At 37.5% G+C, this 21,599-nt stretch overlaps 1 protein-coding gene across 5 annotated transcripts in view; it reads left to right on the plus strand.

The window, feature by feature from the left end:
* Positions 1-21,599, plus strand: part of LOC129745268 (protein madd-4) — a 797,076-nt gene that overhangs the window by 766,331 nt on the left and 9,146 nt on the right. For 4 of the 5 annotated variants that reach the window (XM_055738232.1, XM_055738233.1, XM_055738236.1 and 1 more), the window contains 3 exons: positions 10,147-10,470; positions 10,575-10,904; positions 10,964-11,114. In XM_055738232.1, the coding sequence (XP_055594207.1) occupies positions 10,147-10,470; positions 10,575-10,904; positions 10,964-11,114 (805 nt within the window). The remainder of the gene's footprint in view (positions 1-10,146; positions 10,471-10,574; positions 10,905-10,963; positions 11,115-21,599) is intronic. The other variant, XM_055738235.1, reaches the window with a different exon arrangement.

Genomic DNA, 21,599 nt, shown 5'->3' on the forward strand with positions numbered 1-21,599 from the left:
AAAATTTTCTAAGATCATGGCCACAAAAAATGTAAAAAAGTTGTGTAAAACCCGTACTTTTCAATCAATCAACCGCCAAAGCTGTTCCTGTTACAGTAGAAAATTTTGAAAAAGTGAATTGAAAAGTAGACGTAATTTGTCACATTTTGGCATCTTTAGATTTTTGAAATACGAAGTACATAATTTTTGACTTTTCAAAGGTAGCTGTTTTTCGAACTTTTTATCAATTTGGATTTTCTAAGACAATTCCTACACCTAAGCTCAGCTTTGCACTGGATTTTGAGTACGTTAACGTAAGGTTTAGGCAATAAAACTATATGCAAAAGAAAGCTTATTTCATACCGGTTCTAGTGATGTAACTTCATTGGCGGTGCAATGCTTGGCAAAAATATGATAAATAAAACAGTGAACTAGTTTCTGAATTTTGAGAAGTCAGCACAAATTCTTGCTTGGCAGACGGACGCAGTGGGTGGTAATATCTCAAAGCTATTTTGCACACGAAGACGGATGAAAAGAAACGAAAAAACAAACAAGCATTAGCTCACATTTTCTAGTTTTACTTTCAGAAATATATTTATTATATTTTTGTAAAGCATTGCACCGCCAATGCAGTTACATCACTATATGAAATTTATTATAAAAGTACTAGCTGATCCCGTACGAACTTCGTTTCGCTTTAAATCATTGGTACGTCAAAATGAGTTTAGAAAAAGAATTCGAAACATTCTTTCGACAATTTTGGGGAAAAAATTCAACAGTGTATAAAGTCGCTACTATTACTATTACTTGAAATTCAAATTAAACGGTTGATTGGCTTTTTATTAAAATTTATGTGAGAGTGTTTTCTTCTCGATCGGTTGCAAAATCTAGACATTATGGCAGAAACATGTACTACAGTAGTTTTTCTATTTTATCACTGTTCGATTTTTCGATACTCGCTTAATTCACGTTCGATTTGATCACGATTATTGTTTCGATTTTATCACGTTGTTTTTGGAAATCATACAAAAATCATTTGCCATTTTTCCATTTTTATTTCAAGTTTCGCCAAATTCACGGTTTTACCATTATAACGGTGCATTAAGCGTGATAAAATCGAAAAACTACTGTATTTGTTTATGTGCACGACTCTTTTGCTTGACCTTCACACTTAAATTGGTATAAATTAACTGCCTCCAACAAAATTATTGCACAAAACACTGAACTTTCAATGAAACCCTCTTTTTTCTGTCGCATGGCCCGAAATTCGATAATTGAAACCAATTTTACGTTCCTCAAAACTCCCTTGTGCCATTTTTTTCTTTTAAAATTATGTGTAAAATAACGTCAGGAACTTGAAAACAGTGAAAAGTGAATATAGACGCCCTTTTCGCCGACCCTTGACACGGAACATGCTACCTGGAGTCAATTGCTCATAGTTTATAACCCTCATCTGAACATTTTCATCTCAATCCGATGCATGATCACGACAATATCGCGAAAACAGTGAGCAACTAACATGGACGGCCTTTTTTTGACCACGATTCAAAACTTGACACCTGAAATCAATTATCTTTTCTGTTAAACTCCCATGTGTCAATTTTCATTACAATTCTATGCTCAATCAAGAGAATATCGTAAAAACAGTGAACAGATAATAACCCCTTTTGCCGACCCCTGAGTCAAGATTTGAAACCTGAAAGCAAAAGAGCGTCCCTTAAAACTCTTATGTAGAATAACAATAAAATCGCAAAAACATTAAAGTTGGGTATGGACGACTCCTTCAGCCGACTTCTGATCCACAATTCAACACTTGAAATCGATTGCTCGTCCCTCAAAACACTCATGTTCTAATTTTCATCACAATACGAACTATAATAACGCCAATATCGCAAAAACATCAATCAGTGAATATGGACGACCCCTTTGGCCGACCCCTGCCCCTAAATTTGATAACTGTAATCGATTTTTCGTCTCTCAAAACACTCATGTGCAAATTTTCTTCACAATCCAATGTAAAATAAAGCCAATATTACAAAAACATTAATCAGTGAATATGGACGACCCCTTTGGCCGACCCCTGACCCTAAATTTGATAACTGCAATCGATTGCTCGTGTCTCAAAACTCTCATGTGCAAATTTTCAACACGATCCGACGAAAAGTAACGTCAATATCGCGAAAACAATATGTGTCTTGTATGGACGACCCCTTTCAGAAGGGGTCATCCAAAAATCTGAAAACATTTTTCATCCTTCCTGGACCTAATGAGTATCCATGCCAAATTTCAGACCTCTAGCTCTTAAGACGGCTGAGTCTATAGAGGACAAACAAACAAACAAACATACAGATAATTGCTTTTTATATATATAGATAACGTTAGGAACTTGAAAACAGTGAACAGTGAATATAGACGCCTGACCTGAAATCAATTATCTTTTCTGTTAAATTCCCATGTGTCAATTTTCATTACAATTCATTACAAAAACAGTGAACAGATAATAACCCCTTTTGCCGACCCCCGAGTCAAGATTTGAAACCTGAAAGCAAAAGATCGTCCCTAAAAACTCCTATGTGGCAATTTTCATCTCAATCCAATGTAGAATAACGTCAATATCGCAAAAACATTAAATTTGGGTATGGACGACTCCTTCAGCCGACTTCTGATCCGCAATTCGAAACTTGAAATCGATTGCTCGTCCCTCAAAACACTCATGTGCAAATTTTCATCACAATCCAGTGTATAATAACACCAATATCACAAAAACATTAATCAGTGAATATGGACGACCCCTTTGACCGACCCCTGACCCTAAATTTGATAACTGTAATCGATTGCTCGTCTCTCAAAACACTCATGTGCAAATTTTCATCACAATCCAATGTAAAATAAAGCCAATATCGCAAAAACATTTATCAGTGGATATGGACGACCCCTTTTGCCGACCTCAAACCCTAAATTTGATAACTGTAATCGATTGCTCGTCTCTCAAAACACTCATGTGCAAATTTTCATCACAATCCGACGAAAAATAACGTCAATATCGCTAAATCAATATTTGTCTTGTATGGACGACCCCCTTCAGAAGGGGTCGTCCAAAAATCTAAAAACATTTTTCATCATTCCTGGTCCTAATGAGCATCCATGCCAAATTTCAGATCTCTAGCTCTTAAGGCGGCTGAGTCTATAGAGGACAAACAAACAAACAAACAAACAAACAAACAAACATACAGATAATTGCTTTTTATATATATAGATAAAAAAAAAATTATCAATGATTTCAAGAAATACTCTAACTTTTTCATAAAATCTCTTTTTTATCTTTGCATATCTTTGCTTCAGTCATATATTGATTTATTTTTTTTACCACAGAAGCAAATTCTTTGCAAAATCATGATATTTTACACAAACTCACCTGGAAAAAGCAACTGAAATCTGGTTGGAACCTTTTTATGAGTAAGCATTTCGAAGAATTTGATTTCTTAAATCCGGTTTAACATAAATTTTGTTGTCCATCAGAACACATCTGTCATATTGCGAAAAAAAACCGGATGCACAGATTGCGATCTTTGGAACTGATCATTATTAGTTGTGTACTTGGTGTCTACTAGTCAGGCAACACTTTTTGCCTTCCGGAAATGGATTTTTTGCATTATTTAAGGAGTCTGCATTCAGTTATCTCCAAAAACCATAGACTTTTTATCATATTTAAGATCAAGGGTTACACTCCGATGGTTAGTTTGAACTTCGTGCGGATCCTAGAGTGGCTCCTTATAGTTCTTAACAATTTGGTCCGAAAAAAAAATCAGAAAAAACCAACAGTTCATGAGCTTCCAAGCCAACAATGAAAAATTTTCGAGGCGCAAAATGCTTAAAAGGAGCAAGTTTGTGCAAAATTATTTTTACCATGTCTTTTTGCATTGTAAATATCTCAAACACACGTTAACTTAAAAATCTATCAAAAATAGGCAAGATAGTCATTTTCATAACCAACACAACTAAAGTTTTGCATATCCAAGCTCTATTAACGTAGCTATCACTGAAATAAAGTGCCCGGAAACTAAATGATCATAGCCTTATTTATAAAATATGGATACTATTTCCACTGAGATTCATTTCTAGTTTACAAAAAAAACAGTAATGATTGACGGAAGTTAGTTTCTTGGATTAAAAACTATGGCTGATAGCGTTTAGTTCGGTTTGGTCGAATTTTGACCATATTATTAAGGCGAAAGAAATGAAATTTTTTGGTATTGTTGTAGTTGAATGGATTAAAACAACGCGAATCACATCACTTAATTTCTGATCTTAACTCACACGGTGGAATCAAAACAAAACAGTTTTTGTAAATCAAGCTATTTTCTTCAAGGGCAAAGGGTATTACAAAGATCATAAAAAACATTTAATCAAAGTTTTTGAAGTTAATAAACCTACCTGATGGTTGCACATAAAATTGAAAAATTACCAACTTTGTGATTTGAGTTCACTTATTTAGCGCTGTTTTGAATAATTATTTAAATATTGAGATTTTCTTAAATATGCCATTATTTTTTGGTTGATTTAAAAATTAAAATATGAACACCTATTTGAGGTAGAATACCGGTAAATAGAGCTTTTAGGACTGTTTGTGTTTTGTTTTTGAGAACCGGACATTCAGTGTGACCATGCGGAGAAAAGTCGGGAGGAATGGGGAAAATCAAACATTGAATTTGAGTGGCCACCCTGTAATTACTTCACTAGAACCGTTATGGACTTGTCTTTCTGGTGAACATAAATTCATTGCGAAAATTTTGCGTTTCTATGAACAAAATCTAGAGCAAAGTGGATTTTCAAAAAAGGCTACCTTGAAAATTTGTCAAAAATCAGTGCTTCGTATTTTGAGAACCAAATGACGCCAAAATGTTACACCAACTTTCCAATTCACTCTTCAAAATTTATCTACCGTTACTCAAACAATTTTTACGGTTCATTGATTGAAAACTTTGTTACATTTTGTTACATTTTGTGTGTTCATGATCTGAAAAAATCAAAAAAAAAATTCTTTTTAAGCAACATATATCTTTGTTGGGCAATTAGTGATTTTTTTTTATCATTTCGTAGCTGATCTTTTTTTTCCGAAGCATGTTCTTTTTGGGTTTTTATTTCTAAGACTTTAAATAAAGGAAAGCAGACGTTTTGTAATCGAAAATTGTCTGAAAACCATGTTTGAGTTACATGACGAGGTTTCTAAATTTATAAGTTTCACACAAATCGGTTGAGTAGCAAGAGAGATATGGTTATTTTAGGCGAGGAGTGTCAAATTGACTTTCAAGGTCTGATAAAAAAGTTTTTTTTTGTCAGGGCTTTTGGGTAGCGTTCATGAAACGAAAACTTGATTCTCAACCCAGTAGGAGAGAATGAGGATACTTGATCCCTGGGGATACTTGATTCCTTAGCTATATCTCCAAACTGGAATGTCGTACAAAGATCAAATGTTCTAGAAAAATGTGCCAAATGGAACAAAATAGCAATGGTTGAAGCTCAAAAAATTTTAAACAAAATAAGTTTTTGGGTTATTGAACTTTGTTTGAAAAATTTCACAAAATGTGACTTGAAGATCTTTTTTCATCATTTTAAAATGTTCCTAACATGGAAATATTATAACAAAAATCTTTTTTCCAATACATCAATCTTTCGAGTGTAAAATGAACTTTAAAATACAATATTTTCGAAGCGATGGAAAACTCCCAACTTTTTCCAAAAAAAGTTTTCTAAAATGTTGATTTTGGGTACAAATGATCCCGGTATATTCTTCTTCTCAATGGATCGTGGTCATTGCTGATTACGGGATTACTAATATCTATCCAATAGCTAATATTCATCCATCAATTATCTGTTTATAAAAAAATGCGCCCGTAAGTATGCAATGTCATAAGGGTTGAGAATAAGCTTTAGAATTTTTTTTTCTGACAATTATAGATTGTGAAATGAGAATAAACATGACCAAAATAGTCAATTAACATTCTATCTTGGGGTTTTGTTTGATTTTTTCCATGGATCAGGGCTCCCTGAATAAAGGATCAAGTCTCCCCTAACTTCGAAAATATCGTAATTTTTTTACTCCCACGTAAATGCTTCTAGTTCATCTACGGGTTCAAGTATCGCTCTAACTATAGGAGCATTGAAACTTGTAGTTACACGCTGTTAGAAAATGTAAAGAAGTGCGAGTTGCTAAATTTTCCCAAAAAGATATGGTGAAAATAAGAAAAAGGGATCAAGTATCCCCACTTTCCCCTATATTTATGATTTGCATGTCAAGATGCACAATGACAAAGATATAGACCTAAAAACATTACAAAAACTAACATCTAAGAAGGTTGACATTCTAACTCTGTATACCGTAAACTGGGGCAACATGCAACATTTTTCAACTTCAATGGCTTCTAAAATCTAAATGCCTACAGATAATCATTCCTCTTGTTCATCAAAAGTTTTAAGGTTGATGGGACACCAAATTGACGTAGTCAGAAAAATTATTGGTTTCACCAGTTGTTTTTAAATTTTCAAAAACATGCGATTTTCACCCTACTAAGAAAAAGGGGTAATTTGCAACAAACTCTGTAATTAATGAAAAATCAAATTAAAACGTAAGAAAATTTAATGTTTTTGATACATTTATGATGTCATAACGCATGAAGTACCAATTGCACTAATTTTTGGTTTTGTTCGAATTGAATTTTACAATTTTTTTGTCAAAAATGTTTTTAAGAAAAAAGTGTTAATCTGCTGCATACATTTAGGGGTAAAAAATACTACAAAATATTCTATTGTTTTGAATCGTGTAAATAAATCTTAGGATGAATGAAATTTGAATGTTAACAAACGCATAATGCAAAACAATCATATTCCAGCATATGCAAACGTGATTTATGAGATTTAGTTCTGATTTGCATTTTGTTGCATTTTGCCCCAGTCAGCTAACTGAATTATAAAAATATTTATTTAAAAAAAATTGATGATTGTCCGAAAAATATTTATACACGAACAATGTTGGTATTGTATAATGAAAGCAATATAAAGTTTGTAGGTGATATCAATAAGCCAATCCGTCATACGAGGTAAAGTTTTTTACAGCATCAAAAAATGTAAAAATTTGTATATCTAATGCTCGATTTTTTTAATTTTTTATGAGAATCAAAAGCTTTAAAAAACTCTTTCATGATTTTAAAAACTATGTCATCATCAATTTGATATCATTCAATGATAACTTTATTACAGTACATTGAAATAAAAATGGAATGAATGTTGTGGTATACAAATGTTGCATCTAACCCTGCTTTTGCATGATGCCCCGTTTGACGGTATGCATATTATTTCGGGTGATCATTGAAATACAAGATACAAGTTTTAAATGACAATTACAGAATCGAAATTCCGGATGAAAAATAATTTAAAAAAATATTTTTAGTTTCAAATTGAAATTACATTGTTGGTTTGGATTCAAAAATTTTTGTTCAAAATATTGAAATAAAATTTCTCAAAATTGAAAAATTTCGTTTAAAATTAGTAATAAGGCCGGAACAAGTTTAAAATTCTTCTTTTGTCACTCGGAGTTAGAACATCGCAAAGGGGGGATAATAAAAATAATCCGAAAATCAAATGAATTGGAATAAATTGCACGAAAGACTGTATGCAACAAAATTGCATACAGTATCATTACACAAAACCTATAAATCAAGCAATTTTTTAAAGATAAATTCAAAAAAATCTAGAATACAAAAGGTGAAATGACTCCCATTTTCCACAATTTGTTTGTAGGTCTTGTAATCTTTCGGATATTGGAATTATTTGTTTTTTTTTTTCAAAATTTACATAAAATACTTGAAACTTTATTTATTCCCCCTTTGGGTTTTTTGGAAATTTCGAAGGAGGGGGGAGGGGTGGTGACAAAAGAAGAAATTGATGTTTGTTCCAGCCTAAGTTTATGAAATGAATCTATCATCAGTATTGAAAATTTTTTGAAATAAAAATTTAAAAAAAAAATTAATGTTGAAAAACATGCGAAAAGAACTATTTTCCATCCATAAGTGGAATTCGAACCCACATCTGACGCCTTTTTAAAGCCACCTGGCGTGTATGATCAATGCTGATCGAGTGTAGATGCCCATCAGAATGAAAAGAGTTATTTTTCCGCGTAATTATCATTTTCGTTGTCTCTTCTATTCATGACTGTAAGACACAAAGATTTAATTATAAAAATTAATTAGTGTCAAGATTGGATATCAAATTCAAATACAAAATACCAACCATGACTTCTGATACAGGATACAATCACATGAAACTATTCAACATCATAGTTTCAAATTAGAATTGAAATCTAATGAAGGTGGAAACTATCAGTTCAAAAATCAAATTTCAAATGTAGCTTTATCCATGATATGAACTTTAAAACACGTAGTTTTTATGATTAAATCAAATTCATACCTTCAAACAATATGTTTAAATTTTTTAAGCTTCAGTAATCGAGAGTAAGATTTTAAAGTAATTTTTTTTTTAATTATTTAGATTCAGAATACAGATTCAAAATGCTTGAATTAGGTTTTAAATGTACATATGTCAGGATAGAGATTCAAAATATATTTCTAGAATTAAGATTTGTATTGAGATACAGAGTTCAGATGTAAATTCAAAAACATAAAATCAAACATCAAATGACGGAATCATGATATAAATTATCATTCTTAATTGAATTTCATAATTTAAACCGTAGAGATGTTATTTCCGTTTCTGAAAATTAATAAGATTTAGATTGAGAGCTAAAATTCAGATGGAGACTCCAAGTATGTGATATTTGTTGATATCGAGAGTTCAGATATGGCTTGACTATCCATGTAGAATTTTTTTTGTTCAAATCAATCTGTTTTGCTAACGATCATAAATTTAAAGTAATCATCAAAGATTAAAAAAAAGTGGCCAACACAATTTAATAGTAATTTTGAAGCAAATTTTTACGCAACCCTGTTACCCTTCGTTTCCTAGATTCATAAAGTTGCTCAATGTGAAAATAAAAAAATATGAACTTTATATTGTTTTATTAAATTTTTTTGACGTACACATTATTTCTGACTGTTTAAAATCAACTTTAAGAAAAAGAAAGTCATGAAATGAAGCGTTAAATTTAGGTGTTAATTTGCATTTTGTATTAATCAGGTTGATCGTGTAAAAATATTCCAAATGCAAATACTCTGATTAAATTTTAAGATAAAACATTATTAGCGTGATCACAATAATATACATATAAATGGACTTTTCACCAATAACTTCGCCTTTTTATATGAATAATTTCAAGAATGATTGACAAAATATGCTAAATGAAAATTTGATTTTAGCATCAAGTATCCTCATTCTCCCTTACGTTTTTGTACAAGTTCATTTAAGAACATGTGTACTCCGACTAGGACATTTTTAATTTCATATTTCACGTTTCAACATTTTTTTTTAAACAAAATCAGTAAATCTATTCTTCAGCAGAGTTCTAGTATATATTTTCTCATTATGGTGATATAAACAGCTAAATAAAATCTTAACTAATTGAAATGAAGGTGATTTTTATTCAATTGTATATAGATATACTCACTCAGTTCACAAATCCTAATTTTGATGAATATTAATATTTGATTCCATGCAGAATTTGCACACTTCAAATCCTGCTGCAAAATTGATCTATTTCCAATCAGCAGCCATTTCCATATCATAATTGACGAATAAAGCACTCTGGTACCGCAATGATTTTCCAACTATTTAGCTTCAGATTTTTGTTTTGATTACTTTTTATCGTAATGGTGCACCTCGAATCGAAAATTTGAGCGTTGATCGATTCGGATTTATTCATATTGGCCTTGCTTTCATCAATTGGAAAACTTCCCACCAACAAATAAACCATTCAAAAATACATATTCCACCCACCATCAACAGCATCATAATTTTCAGTAGCTCTCCACAACCGATCGAAATCAGAAAAAAACATTCCACCAAAAATCCCGACCCATTCTGTTTGTTGTTGAGTGGCAAACTTTTCCGTATCCGTTAATTAAACATGTGCCGAGGAGAGTACTGATTGAAACGTTTTTTTGTTTTTCTTCTTCCATTCAAAAAATTTTCCTTTCCCTGTGGTCCCGCGGCGAGCAGTTTCTATGGCCCTTTCAGACCTTCACCAACTCCAAGGGTCATCAGTGGCTGATGGAGCAGGAACTTGGCTATCTGGGCACCGAAATTGGAGAACTTGCGGAACAGGCGGAACAAGACGAACCGATGCGTCCCCCCTCGGTGATCAATGTTTACGAGCTGCTGAAGAATGCCAGAGGGAGCCGGGAATCGGGACAGCATCAGTTGGATTCCCAGAACACAACAAACGGAACCGATGGACACACGGAAGCAATCGAATTTGAATGGATGACTACGCCCTGGTCTGAGTGCTCACAAACCTGTGGCGCAAACGGAAGTGGATATCGGGTGAGTAACTTTACTTGTCTTGTGACCTTTATGAAGATTTTTAACTGATAGGTGGGTTGTTGAGAAAATTATGAAAAATTGATTTCCATTTTTGCGACTTCCAGCTCCGGTCGGTCCACTGTATGGTGAAACTGATTAATTCTAGTCACACGGTCGACAATGGCCTCTGTGAAGACGCCGGACTTCCAATACCGGAAACGGTCGAAAAGTGCGGCAACATCGAATGTCCTCGGTGGATCAGCACCGAGTGGACTCTCTGTCTGCAATCGAAGTGCTTTGCGTGGCACACGGCCCTCCAAAAGCGGGAGGTGTTCTGTAAATTTGGCAACGAAAGCAACAGTGACCGGTGTGAGGAAACGGAGAGACCGGTCACCAAGCAGGAATGCTACAACGAAATGTGCAAGGGTGTATGGCGGGTGGAACCCTGGTCTGAGGTATGTTATGAAAAACTAAAACAGTTCTTTAAGAGGCTTATGAATTTCTTCATCTACAGTGCAATGCAGCTTGCAGCAGTCAGGGCATCAAGTACCGAATACTGCAGTGCGTTTGGTACGGGACGAAAAAACCGGCAGGCAATGCCTGCAAAGACCAACCGCGACCTGCCGTCATGAAAGTTTGCAAAGGTCCACCTTGTATTTCAAGTCGTAAGTATCTGCTAAATTCATAAATATATTTTACGTCTTCTCCAAGATCTCAAACCATCTTGTGCGCTTCTGAATGTCATACCGATTAATCTTGTAAAATTGAAGCAATTTTCACTTCAAATCAGCACACACTTATATGGTTCAAAGTTTCGGTAAATTGGGTGAAATGTAATAAAATTGGGCATATAAATAGTTTGTTGACGCACAACTTTCAAGCCGGGTGGCTGATTTTTTTCGATTTTTTTCTCTTGAGCACGGGCTAGTTAGTTAAAGACAACTCAATTCTGTGTCGGAAACCCAGATTCGCTCCGCGTTTCAATGTTTCAAGATGGGTCGACGCGAAAACCCGTTTCGAATAGACTTTGCACACTTACAGCTGAAATAGTTAAACTTTGAAGAAATTCACAACTTCATCGACAAAAAACTTTGCTTCACGCTCGAAAACGTTTGCCAATCCAACCAAATAGACATCGTCGTAAACGTGCAGGTTAATGACCCTGCACTAGCGCTGCAAGCTGTTGACGATCACGACATCAAACAGGGAACATCCATAAATGACGCAGGTTTTTTTTGAGTTTTTATACTCCCCCCTCTCCCCTCGTAGCATTTCGTCACAAAGTCATAGACCTCCCCTAGATAATAACGTAGCTTTAATAACCCCCCCTCCCCCCACACCCCCTATTTTTAAAAATCGGGTTTTAATTTAATCGCTCAGACCGAAACCGTCATTCACTTCTTCTCTTTTGCCTCTCTCGTGTTGGGCGTCGGTCGTGGCGACAGCGGCGACTGACTTGAAGCTTTCGTCTAAAAGAGAGGAAGAGAATATAAAATCTGCGACTGCATGCGTATGTATGGAAAATGCACAACCAAGGGGCGCGTGAAAGTGAAAATTACTCAAAACAGTTTTGATTTTTTTTATTTCATTAAAGCTACGTAGCTTTACTTGAACCCCTACCCCCCCTCTCGTCACACATCGTCACACAAAGTCAAATCCCTCCCCTCCCCCCAAATGCTACGTCATTTATGGATGATCCCCTTTACGGTCTACGGTCAGATCCCGGCAATGTTATACAAACCGTGTGGAGCACATCTCTCAGATTTAAGCTTTTTTCCTCAGATTTAAGCATTTTTTTCTCAGTTTTCAGTTTTCATCTCCTATGCTCTCAAGGCAATAAAAGCATAAATCTGAGAAAAAAAAAAGCTAGAACACGAGATTCACCAACACTTAGATAAAATATGTTGGTCACACGTGCAAGGTCGTGCAAGGTCTTGCACGACGGTGTCTTGTCCGAACTAATCCCGGTAGGTGCTGGAGTGAGACAGGGATGTATTTTGTCACCGCTGCTTTTTCTCATCGTAATGGATGAGATCTTGACTGGATTGATTGACTGTAGACCAAACCGAGGATTGCCATGGAATCCTTCATCAATTGAGCAACTGAACAACCTTGACCTGGCAGACGATATTGTTTTACTCGCCCAAATACAACAAGACATGCAGAGCAAACTCGACGACCTCACCGAAAGCTCCAAGGCAGCAGGTCTCAAAATCAATGTCGGAAAGACCAAGTCGATGGAAATCAACACAGAAAATCGTTCCAATTTCGTGGTAGCTGGACAACAGGTTGAGACAGTGGAGTGCTTCCAGTATCTTGGTAGCCAGATTACGCCTGATGGTGGTACCAAGAAGGACATCGAGACTCGGATCAGAAAAGCCCGATTTGCGTTTGCGAGTCTCCGAAACATCTGGCGGTCACGCCAGATCTCTCTACGAACTAAGATCCGAATCTTCAACTCAAACGTCAAATCCGTATTGCTGTACGGGTGTAAAACTTGGTGCACATATACGGTGACAACGCAAAAACTGCAAGTTTTTGTGAATCGCTGCCTATGGAACATCATCCGCGCTTGGTGGCCTGGCAACTGGATCTCAAACGTTGAACTCCATCGTCGGTGTCATCAAAGGGCGCTGGAAATCGAGATTCGGGAACGTAAGTGGAGATGGATTGGGCACACGCTGCGAAGAGATGAAAACGAGATTTGCAAAGAGGCGCTTGACTGGAATCCAGAAGGGCATCGAAGAAGAGGCAGGCCCAAAAGCTCGTGGCGGCGAAGTCCAGCCGCTAAGATCCGCACAGTTGACGAGAACCTTGACTGGCAGCCAGTGAAGACGCTGGCTCCGGATCGCCAGCAGTGGAGATCTTTTATCTCAGCCCTATGCGTCGGTCAATCGGCGCCGGACCCTTAGGTAGGTAGGTTGTTACAATAGACTAAGTCGATTTGGGGTCATTTTTAATTTCTCAAACCCTGGGGTCTGAAAAGCTTCGTCTTGGTCCAAAACTCATCCATGATTTTTTGTAGAATTTTTAGGTAACGTTTACATGAGTAAATTTGAACTTTTAGGTTTGTATGGGAAAATTGAATATTTTGTACTGAAAAATCAACTTCATTTTTGTTTCTTCTGTAGAACCAAGCGAGCTGACAGTTTTTGTGCCAATTTATAAAATTCCTAGAGGAAATTTTCCGCTGAACAACTTTGTCGAAGACTGCAACTTCGTATCTTATTAGGCAAACAAGTTATTAGGACTCTCGTCGCAATTCGTGACGTCATGACCCGCCTCTCCTCACGACTCGAGGCCCTCTCACATTCCCCCTCTTGACACAAATTGAGGCGTCTCGACCCGTCTCTCCTCGTGTCTCGAGAGCCCTCGTTCATTCCGTCTCTTGACCCAATTCGAGACGAGAACAACTCGCCTCTCTTCGAGTCTGGAGATAATCACAAATCCCACTTTTTCTCCGTCTCGACACTTCGAGACCCATCCTGAGGCCCATCCAATGCATGGGCACCACATATTACGGCACAAGGCCCCTCTGCCCGTCGTGAGTCGGTCATATCCGCGAATCAGGGCTAGGACCACCCGACGCGCGAATTCGACCAACACTCGCTCGAACATTTGGTCGTCCCGCATATCGGGGTCGCGACTACCCGATACACGTTACGACCCCTCCCTCTTGCAACTGAGCACTGGTACCAAGGTGCCCAGTCGCAGCACGTTTTTGTCCCACTCGGCACGCAGCCCGTCGGTAGCTGACTGTACAAAGTGTGACGTGTAGTTCTCTTGGCCGTACATCTACAGGTGACGAGTCTGTAGACACGTTTCCACTCTGCACCACGGGGAGGTGGAACTACGGAGCAGAGCATTAATTGTTTATCAATGCGAAAAGACATACCTCTGTCAAACAGCTAATAACTTTTTTTTGCTTAATAAGATACGAAGTTACGGTCTTGAAAAAGGTTGTTCAGCGGAAAATTTCCTTTAGGAATTTTATAAATTGGCCCAAAAATCGTCAGCTGGCTCGGTTCCACAGAAGAAACAAAGATGAAGTTGATTTTTCAGTACAAAATATTCAATTTTCCCATACAAACCTAAAAGTTCAAATTTACTCATGTAAACATTACTTAAAAATTCTACAAAAAATCATGGATGAGTTTTGGACCAAGACGAAGCTTTTCAGACCCCAGGGTTTGAGAAATTCAAAAGTGTCCCCAAATCGACTCAGTCTATTGTTACAATCAATGGAAAAACAAACCACTCTGAGCTACAAAGGTCAGAAACAAACATGTTTGTATTGCCATGAGTTTGTTTGTACACATTGGCATTCCATGCATCCAAAACAAGAAACTTCTTGTCCAAAAACTGTATGCTGATCAAATGAAAGTATTGAGCAACAATCCAATACCAACAAATGCAGGATTAAGCCTCAGCGGCACCTCCCGTGATGCCTTTAACGCGGAAAGCGAAAATTGCGAAATCTATCAGCTCTAGCCCGCTAGAAACTGATGGTAACGATTCGGATGAATCAATGACAAACTTCCCGAGTTTTTAAGAAGCATGAGTCCAACTATTCGGTCATCGATCGGGAGGCGTTGGTAGTTTACTACGGTGTTTCATCCTGATGACAGATCATAAACCACTTACCGGTCTGTTTTCGGAAAAATGCATACCGGATACAGCAGCAGGGCGTTTGCAGAGATGGGCAGTCTATTTGTCCAACTTCGATTTCGAGATCCAACACATCAAAGGTACATCCAACGTCGTAGCAGATTTTCTTTCTCGCTTTCCAGGTACAGGTGACCAAGACGAGGAGGTAGACGAGGAAGAAGCCATAAGTTTTCTCAATTGTATCGAAGTCGAAACCCGCTCATTGATGGAGCGGAAGCAGACCACCCACACAACCAGAAGTAGTATATTATTTTACAGATTATATCATATGAATGTTATTTAAACTCATTTTCGTATATCTGCACCTACAATGTGCGGCCCATGCATATGCTTTATCGTATTTCAATGCTATGCATGTTTTTATTACGACAATTCGTATATATGCACCTAGAATGTGCGTCCCATGCATAACGAGTGTTAAATAAAAATCGAGAATGTTTTCAATACCTTTCACTTACTCAAATAAAGAGCGTAAAATTTTCTTTCTCCAAGAAAATTGCTCTTTGGGCTCCCTAGAAACAGTAGGCGTGTTTAGTTTTGCTAGATTGAATTAAGTCAAAGCAGAGATGGCGTCGAAACAGCACGTGCTACGCGAACGCATTGTACGGTTCTACGAAACGCATTTCCAGCAAGGAAAAAAGTTCACGGTGACACATTTTAAGGAAGAAAATGAACCTGTCAGTACGGTATATCGTATCCTGGGTTCCCTGAACGTAGAGCGGAAGGTCGGAAGTGATCATCCAGTGACGATAATGACGAAGCAGAGGAAGACATCGTTAAAGAAGCTGTTTGACAACAAGGACGCAACCAGCCTGCGTGACGCCGGTCGGAAATATGACTGCACCCACGTATTGATCCATCGTACCCTCAAGATGGAAGAAATCGTCTGCAGGAAGAAGACGAGGTCGCCGGAGTACACGGAGGAGCAGATTGAGACGGTTAAATCACAGTGTCGGTGGATAACCAAAAAATATCGCGGGACGTCATTCGTTCTGGCTGGCTGGCGTACCTTGAGGAGAAAAAGATACCGTTCGTGCCGAAAGATCGTAACCCAACAAACTTGCCCCAGTGCCGCCCAATAGAGGATTTCTCTGGCTCAATCAGTGCCCTAGTGCATAGAAACAATTGGAGGGCCAGGGACACGAAGCAACTGACTACAAGAATCCGGAATTGTATCCGGAAAATGCACGTAAGTGCCGTACAACGTTCTTGTGAGAGCATCGCGACAAAGTTGCGTCGAACATCCACGGCCCTTACTCAAACATTCACTGACATTTTTTTTAAGAAAATACATTATGTTTTTTTAATATATTTATTTATTCTGATCAACAGATCACATATAGATCCAAATGATGACTAAAAATTAAATTAAATTAAAACACTTTGGTTTAGCTACGGGCTTCTCAACGCACACAGAACTTTTCTTCGGAAAACATCCCTCAAAAAAAAAATTTTTTTTTGTTTTGAAAAAATTCTCATTTTTTATTTAACTCCCGTTATTTTTTGTCGTATTTAAATACATTGCATGATTTTATTACGACAAAACAATCCAAATCAAGAATATGTGTGCTTATGTCCCTTTATGGCCTCCAAAATGATACGTATATACTGGTTTTGCTGCAATATTTACAATATGTTTACACGTATATTTGCACGTATATTTGTGTTGCAAATTTGATATACCTACCAAATGATTGTCTGGGCATAATCGAAAGCCGGAAAGACAAGGTAATAAATCGAGTCGTGTAGTACCTGGAATCGGGCTGGCCTCAAAGCCTTGAGGACGGCGAAATCAAGAAGCTGTTCCATCGACGAGACGAACTAAGTGTGAAGGAAGTTGTTCTTCCCTTGGGTTTCCGCATTGTCATCCCGACGAAGCTTCGGAAATCGTTGCTGAGTGAACTCCATGTCGTACACATGGGGATCGTCAAGATGAAGTCTCTAGCTCGGTCATATTTCTGGTGGCCATCATTTGACAAGGAAATCGAGGACATCGGGAAGAAATGCGAATTCTGTCTCCAATTGCGGCCGGAGAGGAGTGATCAAATTTCACCATGGCGGTTGACTTTCGCCCCTGGTAATCGAGTTCATGTCGATCACTTTCCATTCCAAGGCACCGATTTTCTAGTCCTGATGGATAGCTACAGCAAGTGGTTCGAAATTTACCCCGTTCGAACGTTAACTTTCAAGGAGACGTCGGAAAAATTGGCCGAATATATTTCCCGATTCGGTCTCATCAACACTCTGGTGTCGGATAACGGCACTGCATTTACATCGGAAGAATTCCAGGCATTCTGTTCTTTCCGTGGCATCAAGCATCTGACGACAGCACCGTATAGACCATGTTCGAATGGAGCAGCTGAGAACGCGATCAAGACGGTCAATGTGGCACTGAAGAAGCTGGCGAGTGACCCCTCGTTTGAAAGGAGGCCGATAAGTGTCCAACTACATTCATTCCTGGAGATGTACCGAGCCACAACACATACGTCGACTGGGGAAAGTCCTTTCAAGCGAATGTTAGCGCATCAGATTCGACAACTTGAAGTCCAGGTCTACAGAAAGAAACTGTCGAATATCAAAACCGTACCAAGAAGGATCAACATCAACGAAACGGTCTACGTCCGGGACTACCGCCAACCCAACAGGAAGTCCTGGATTCGTGGTCGCATCGTGGCTAGGCTAAGCTTTGTGCTCTACGAATGCCACACTCAATAGATTGGAACTGTCAAACGTCGCAGCCACCAATTTATGAAGTATCCCTATGAAGATTTTGATGGTAACGAAGCGGACGGAGCCACCTCTGGTCCTGAGCCGATTGATGACTCAGTCTACGAAGATCCAATGGAGAGCCTTCCGGAAGAAGAACCATCATCTGAAGCCCTTCCGGTTCTGTCAAGCAATGGTCGTCAAGCACAATCGTGTGGTAAAGGCGCCTCGGAACTAGGAGAGGGAGTAGTTGCAGTGTATTGTAACACAGCAACCAGCGAGACCGAAGAGTAAAATGGCATAATCAAGAGAGAGCGCACCAGTATAAGAGAGTATAAATAAACCATCCCGTTTCCCAATTAGCTCAGTTTATTCTCAGAAAGAGAGATTTTTTTTTCAATTCCACACTGGCATATTATCTACGACATTGTACCGAACACGTCATAGGTGGTAATTTCCTCTCCGTAATACGACAACGCGTCGCAACAGGAACAAATCCCAGCGCCGATCCTTTGGCCGCAGTGCAACAAATACAGCTTCTCGACCAAACAATCCAGGCCATACCTACATCACACAACAATCTTCGGCACGTCTTGATCGTAAATACGTTAGCAAAGGACTACGCGAACAGCTGAGAGCAACAGCTACGCATATGCAGTGTTCCGAAAATCATTCGGAAGAAACGCTCAAGATAGGTTTCTAGTTGGAAACATTCAAAATGCAGAGCGACAATGCGAAGTCAATGTAAACAAGATTCAAAAGCGAGAGCGGATTCGCATCTAAGTCGATCTCTCAAGCTCACTACCTGGTGTATCAGAAGTGATTGAGACTCTTACTGATACAAGATCCAATTCGAAAATCCACTCACTCACTCACTCAAACTCAATCAATACGGCCTTGCATCGGTTCATACTGCCGGCGTACTTTCTGCCAAAGTGGCAGATACATATGTTTATACAGACTGCCTGCGTGTTTGAATGGCTTTTTTGGTCCTCCCCAACAACAGCAACAACAAAGCAAGATGTATCAGGCAGACAGCATTCGATCATCGATTAGTAAACGAGTGAGTGAGTGAGTGATTGAGCAAGAAAAGTTATTGACTGAAAGAAGAAACTGAAAATTAGGTAGCTCCTCACTCAGTTGAGAATTCCAACTGGAGAAGGAACGTCTCTCTTCAAACTTTATTTCTTTGATTCTCGGAGCAGCGCTGTCGAACACCAACCGACAATTTAGGTTTTGCTTTCGCTGTTGAAAACGTTTAAGTGTCTCTCATGAGAATTGAGTGATTTTCGAAACACTGCGCATATGTACAGTTGCGTTCAAAAAAGAATGAAATCGCGTGAAGCCGCGCACCCACTTCCAACTTTGACAAGCTGCCATTTCTCTCTCGGTTGATATTTTTGTATGAAAATTTCACACAATCTAGTACAACTATCCAACTAACGCTCTACAAATTTTGAAGTCTTTACAATGACAGAAATCGAAGTTACAGCTATTCCCGTAAAAAGGGAAATTTGGAGTTCCGTCACTAAATTTCCTGTAACTTTGATGATTTTCATTGAAAATCTTGAAATTTGGTACAAAGATGCAAAAATGTTTGATCTAATACCAGGCCAAGTTTCGTCAAAATCGATGAACGTGATCAAAAATGGTGTCGGGTAAAAAATGAGGTTCATTATCGCCAAGCAGACGATTTCATTCTTTTTTGGACGGATGTTTGTATAGAAAACATCATAATCCATTTGTTCTTGGTTTTTTCTTTCTCAAAAGCAAAATTTATCACAAATACTGTTGTAAAATTGATAAAAACTTCATTCGTGCTTTAATTCGGAAGAGAAAATGATCCAACAGAGTGCAAAATAAGAAGAACAGAGTTTTAGAAATCTCGCTAACTTTCAGCTACTCAGTTCAGAGTGACGGCTACTCAGTTGTCGCCAAAACCGCACCTACTCAGTTCTGACTAAACGGCTTTTACTCAGAACTGACTAACAGCACAGAGAACAGACATCGGGCCCCGAACAAAAATTTGTTGAAATCGTGTGTGAGAATACCCACCTAAGTTTCAAACCAAATTCGTAAGTGGACTAACATCCATAAGATGTCGCTACCAGTACAATAATTTTTCCATTTTTTCGACACGCTTAGAAATAAATACTCATAGCTTATTTCAAATGAGGCCATTGCAATGTATGAGAGTAACACAACTTTTTGTGTAATAAATTTTAAGAACATCTTGATTAAAAAAAATGCAAATCATATTTCAATCATACTTTAATCGCTGTCATATGTCCCAGCATATGCCCCATATTGTTCAATCAATATTGGCGCTGAATTTAAAGTTGAATTAAAAGTTTTAAAGTATGTCTGTCAGTAAATAGTTTTCTAGAACAGAGAATGTGAACATAAATGTTATAATTGTTAATTATGGGTCGGTATTCCGGTTGATGTTATCTTGTAACTCATGTTTAATTATAACTTTATTCATTTCTAGTGATTACTAACCCTGAGTTACAAGTCCTCATCTATCGATCTCAGGTAACATCAACCAGAATATCGAGCCATAGTTTACAATTGTAACATTTATGTTCACAACTGTTAACTGATAGTAAAATCCCAACACATTCTTTAACACTTGGAATTCAACTTTCAATCCACCGCCAAAATTGTTTGAACAATATGGGGCATATGACAGCGTTCAAGTGTGATTGAAATATGATTTGCATTTTTTTTTTAATCATGATGTTTTAAAATGTATTACACCAAAATTTGTGTTACTGTCATACATTGCACTGGCCTCCTTTGAGATAAGCGATGAGTATTAATTTCTAAGAGTGTCGAAAAAATGAAAACAAAAATAGGTGTACCGGTAGCGACATCTTATGTATGTTAGTCCACTTACACATTTGGTTTGAAACTTAGGTTGGTATTCACACACACGTGTTGAGCTCCAGCTCGAACTCTGTTCTCTGTGCTAACAGCCCTTTTCGCGACAACTGAGCCATGGTTACTCAGAATGCGCGAATAATTCTGAACCGGTTTTGGCCGCTTTTTCCATGCTAGAATAGTTAAAACCTATATTATTTTTCAGAAAAATGATGGATTTGTTAATTTGGAATAACAAAAGTCCAAATATTGTGCATACACATTTATTTTAAAAAATTAAAAAAAAATTTTCGTCCGTCGGGTTTTGTCGCCTGGGCCGGGACCCATTATGCCGTAATAGATTTAGTTATGGCAATTGCATTTGGACCACCTTCGTCACAGAACCCTGTAATAAAAATAATATCGGATTAATAGCTAGAAATTACCTTTAAGATGAATATTCAAAACGTAAATTTTCCGTTTTTGCTGCACGAAAACAACCAAGTCCGACGGCCTCGCACAAACTGATCATCATTTACTCAGTTGTCGCCTTCAAGCACTCGAGTTCTCTGAGTGCCAAATTTTCTGACGTCATACATGTGGCGCCGTCTGAGTATTTCAAATTTAGCGAGATGACCTGCTAATTATACACTCAGAAAAATACTATTATGTATGCCATAAGATTCTCTTATAAAGTGGCGCCATAAGAAAAATTAATGAAATTCATAAGATTGTCTTATGACGCGAATGAATTCTGAAGATGAACGCCTACTTCAATGAGACGTTGATGCTTTTCATAAGAGATTCTTATGGAAACAGTAAATCACTTTCTAATAAGAAAAATTCTCGATATTTCATGCTGAAAACATTCACTTTATTGTTTGCCAAATTCGTTTAAAATTAAATCCTTCATT

Source organism: Uranotaenia lowii, chromosome 2 (genome assembly GCF_029784155.1).
Source record: "Uranotaenia lowii strain MFRU-FL chromosome 2, ASM2978415v1, whole genome shotgun sequence".
NCBI lineage: Eukaryota > Metazoa > Arthropoda > Insecta > Diptera > Culicidae > Uranotaenia > Uranotaenia lowii.